The 4,538-nt window shown below is 34.7% G+C and overlaps 1 protein-coding gene across 1 annotated transcript in view; it reads right to left on the reverse strand.

Moving 5' to 3' along the window:
* Positions 1 to 213: 213 nt before the first annotated feature.
* LOC107574605 (solute carrier organic anion transporter family member 2B1-like) overlaps positions 214 to 4,538 on the reverse strand; it is a 36,668-nt gene continuing 32,343 nt past the window's right edge. The window contains exons 12-15 of the mRNA XM_016261047.1: positions 2,851 to 3,020; positions 1,983 to 2,047; positions 1,210 to 1,330; positions 214 to 930 (exon numbers count right to left, since the gene is read on the reverse strand). Of these exons, the coding sequence (XP_016116533.1) occupies positions 717 to 930; positions 1,210 to 1,330; positions 1,983 to 2,047; positions 2,851 to 3,020 (570 nt within the window). The 3' untranslated portion in view covers positions 214 to 716. The remainder of the gene's footprint in view (positions 931 to 1,209; positions 1,331 to 1,982; positions 2,048 to 2,850; positions 3,021 to 4,538) is intronic.

Consider the following 4,538-nt stretch of genomic DNA (forward strand, 5'->3'; position numbering starts at 1 on the left):
TTAAACACATACGGTATATTTATGTGAATATATATGTCACATATATTCATGTGACGGGCTATTCGTAAATGTACCATAGTACAATACAATTCATATAAAAAGCTTCAGATGCACCAATATGAATAGATCTTTCTTACACCATGAAATGTAAACAGATCTAACACGTTACATCAACAGCAACCAAAACAAAATGTGTTAGTGTGCACTACAAAATTACTAACAAACTTGTCATAAACACATCACAGTAAAACAAAACAAAAAAGAAGTCACCACAGAATTCACACCATGACAGAAAGTCTATTTATAATCAACATACTTGGCTCTTTGTCTACACTAAAAAGTGAGTTCAAATAAGGCTACTCACAATTTCACATTTTTAGCATATAACATGTGTAAAGTACAACTGAGTGCTCACAGACAAAATATATAAACTCCAAGGATAAGTAAAGAAAATATTTCAGGCTTACTGGCAGAGATAATACATAAACAATAGCATGTATTTTAAAGTGGACGTTATTTCCTTGCATTAGTATGTCTGGCTGTTTTGCAACTGTTCGAAGAAATGTGTGTGTTCAGAGTCTGGTTTCACCCCGTCTCAAACTTGGTCTATTTGAGTAGTTGCGCTTACGGTAAGCTGAGAAACTCCAGGTTTCTTAAGCCTTACTAAACTTCCACCCCACAAAAAGACATTCCCATAATTCTTTTCACTACTGTCTTTACTCTCTAAGGATATTTTGTGTATTGCTGTGTTCATTAGAATTGTTCAACATCTGTTTGGCATCTTTCATTTCTTGGGAACTTTCACTTTTGGTCCGATTGCTCATTTTCTCATTGTGTTCCTGCGCTGAATTTGTTCTTCTAAGCACCATAAAAGACAGGAAAAAACAGACGAAACCACCAAATATAAAGAATATCTGGAGTCCCAGGAATCTGTGAACCAAAAAAGATTTAACATATGTAAGTTTACCCTGCTGAAAGAAAAAAAAAAAAAAAAAAACTTAAATTTTTGGGGGGCTTTCTTTGGGCAGACAGCCAGACACTTTTCCAACCTTGGCCAGATGGGAGGCCAACTAGACCCGTATAAACCAATTAAGAACAGTAATTTTTTTTTTTTGGCATGGTATTATTTCTTTTGTTATAAAATCCATAGTAATACATATAATATAAGGCACACTCTACTTTTCATAGCAGATTCATTTTGAATTTTACCTGTGTCTGAAAAGTTCTAAATCGTAGTAGCTACATGAAGTTGTCTTATTGCATTTCTTTCCCCACAGAATGCATGCGGTATCAATGGCACGGCCGTACAGCACTGGAGCTGGAAGGAATGCTGTCAGGGAATGAAAGTTCCTTGTTAATTTATCTTTTCACAAAACATTACCAGACTCAGCACAAATTATATAACTCACCATTGTGTCGATCAATACCATACACAATCATGAGTTACATAAGACACCACAAAAAGACTACGAGACTCATAACTGAAAAGCTCAAATATTGTCTTAACACACCTATTCCTGTTAATTATATGATATCTGTTATGATGGTGAGTTATTACATTTTTTCTTGAGATATCACTGCAACTTTCACAATACTGGGAAAACTTGTTGTATAAACAAAGACAGATAACACTAAGCTAAACAGGGCAGGTCTGAATATGCCCGTAAACATTTCGAAACACTTTAATTTCACCATCGCTTTCTTATTTTATTTTTTAGATTTTGCCTCTTTAATAGATTAGACATAGTGCAGACCAGATTTAAACCTGTTTTAAGCACATAAGCATCATGGCTTAGCATGCGTGTGAACTGATGTACTAAGGCTCTCACTACTACTGCCTGAAATTGTTATTATTATGCTTTGATATTCTTGCTTTTGTTTTGTTCACTAACTCAGTGCCCTCATACCAGGTTTTGGTTCTAACATGTTTCTGATTAAATATGACATGTGTCCGTTCTGCATGATCAACTTCTTTTGCTTACCAAGCACTCGAAACAGCATGAACTGAATTCCTAAGGCAAAAGATTTGTCTTCTGGAGTCACAGTCCTGAACAAAAGCCAGCAAATCACACTTAATTTTACAACATTGTTTGCATAAGACATTTCAGTCAAATTTTATGAACATCAGCGTATGAGCACTTTGAAAGAAGTCTTCTTTAACATATCTTTTAGGCTTTTTCCGAAAGTAAGTGCCTGTGGTCTGTTACACTGATGTGCACTGGCCTGCACAGGCAGGTTTTTGACTATGGTATAATGATACTATGACGTATTATAGCTGAAGGGCATAGATGCATGGCAGATGCACAACATTTTAAAAGACAAAGTGGGTGAAAACATTAATCAGTGCAGTATTAAAAGGTCAACCAGAGTATTTAGTTTAGAGGGAAAAATTATTAGCATTATAGAATAAATACATTTTATTATGCTGTAGGTAGCAACTATGCAAGTGTTGCAATACAACAAGCTGCAACCTGCTAAGCAAGTTCACCTTGACACGCTTCCTTTTAGACAAATCATGCCACAACGTTCACTGCCATTAGTTTTTAAAGTAGCAACATTCCATTGTTCTTCTCATAAATTTATTTTTCATTCAATTTTCTCTTCACTTGACCAAAATTATGAAATTACATAATCACTCTATACCCCAAAAACACGTTTTCAAACCATAACTCAAAACTTAATTGAGTTATGTACAGAGTATTAATATAAAACATATTAAACTTAGAAAAAACAGACATACAGATATGTATCTGTCAGATATTTATAAAACATAAAGAGGTAACACTAGATGGTCACTTTTAACAGATCAGATTTACATAAAATAAAGGGAATTGAAAAAAGAGGGAATACCTGAGGATCATCATAAAAGATGTAGTGTGGGAAAGTGAAGCCACAAAGCATGTAATGGAGGACAGGATCATGAAGGGAATGAGCCGATTCCAACACTTATTTCCACATGATCCTGGAAACGCAGAGCCTGGAGAGCCAATTGATGCCACACATTCACAATTCATGTAGTTCTGTGGGAGATTTAGGGTGATTAAATGTTAAGTACTGAAAAGTTCAATTTAATAGTTTTGAGAGGTTACTTTCAGAATAATTATATTTAGCACAACTACTGTTGTTATTCTCATATTTGCAGGGAATTAAAAAAAGCCTGTTTGAATTAAAAAAGGTCAATATCAATAAATCTGTTCCAGAGTTAGGTAGTAAACTCAAAGTATTAAACATGCAGCCACTGCATTTTTTTATCATTATCTGCTTGTTTGTGCTTTTTGTTATAAATTAATAACAGAGACTTTAAACAGTTTCTAAGAAACCTATAAATCCACCAACATTGTTTTGTCTTATGACATTTCTCTATAGCTAATTTCCATGCCTGGAAGATAAGTAGCATACTGCTCAGGAAGAGAAGTTTGTTTGTTTTGAAAGCAATTAAAAGGATAAGGCATGCAGGAAGTTGTCCGGGCTTTTTCTTTTTATGTGGCCAAAGTAGGTCATGAAACTTTTTGAATGTAAGCAAAAGCAAAATATATATTCAAAACACATAATATGCATACAGCCACACACCAATACAAATTTTGCAGATGGAAAATGCTCTGTATACAAATATTTTTTCTATGTACTTTCCAAAAGCTAAACATCTTAAATAGTCAAATGAACATTCCATTATGACATGCAAACAGAGCTGTATGACCTTAAGACACATATTTCTACATTACATAAATACTGTCCTATTTCCTGACTGCTACCATTTTCTTTTCACTGATTTGTTCTCCCAGTGGACAGAGGATGTTACTGTGTATCTAAAGGTTGCCAATCTGTTTTGGAAGGCTGAGACTGAGTTACTTTCCCCCTGTGTTATATTTATATAGTAATGTATCTGCGTCCTCATCGCTGCAGTCACAGCAGTCTGCTGACATGCTCTACTTTCACTTCCAACAGCAGTTGGTATGCACTTAAAACAAGTAATGGTCATGGTACTTTGAGCTATTGGTTGTTTTAACTTGTCTACATTTTTAAGTGCTTGTAGGTCTGGCAGTGTGTTTGTTTGAACCACTGTTAAGCCATTTCCCAACGTGAAATTCCCTAGATGGTGTACAACTCCATACACACACACACACACACACACACACACACACATATATATATATATATATATATATATATATATATATATATTCACTTCTAACATTTAAATAGTTAAATTTAATCCTTAACCCTCTTATTCTGGTTGTCATTCACTCTCATAATGATATATGTGGTTGTCCTGTTAGTGGCATGTATCATTTTCTCTTCCACATGCCTCTTTGATTCATTGCATCTGTGATTACAAGTAATGATGTTCTGATCTTTCCCTAAACATTTCTAAACTCTAAGGGATCAGGGAAATTCAGTGGTCATCACTTGCTCAACCTCATGTCGCGCTAAACTTATTTGACTTACTTTCTTCTGTGGAACACAAATGCAGTTGGGATCAGTGGGGTCCAAAACAACATTGCACCCAATTAACTTTTAATGTCCTGTATGTTATGTAA

This window comes from Sinocyclocheilus grahami, unplaced genomic scaffold (genome assembly GCF_001515645.1).
Source record: "Sinocyclocheilus grahami isolate Dianchi unplaced genomic scaffold, SAMN03320097.WGS_v1.1 scaffold2283.1, whole genome shotgun sequence".
NCBI lineage: Eukaryota > Metazoa > Chordata > Actinopteri > Cypriniformes > Cyprinidae > Sinocyclocheilus > Sinocyclocheilus grahami.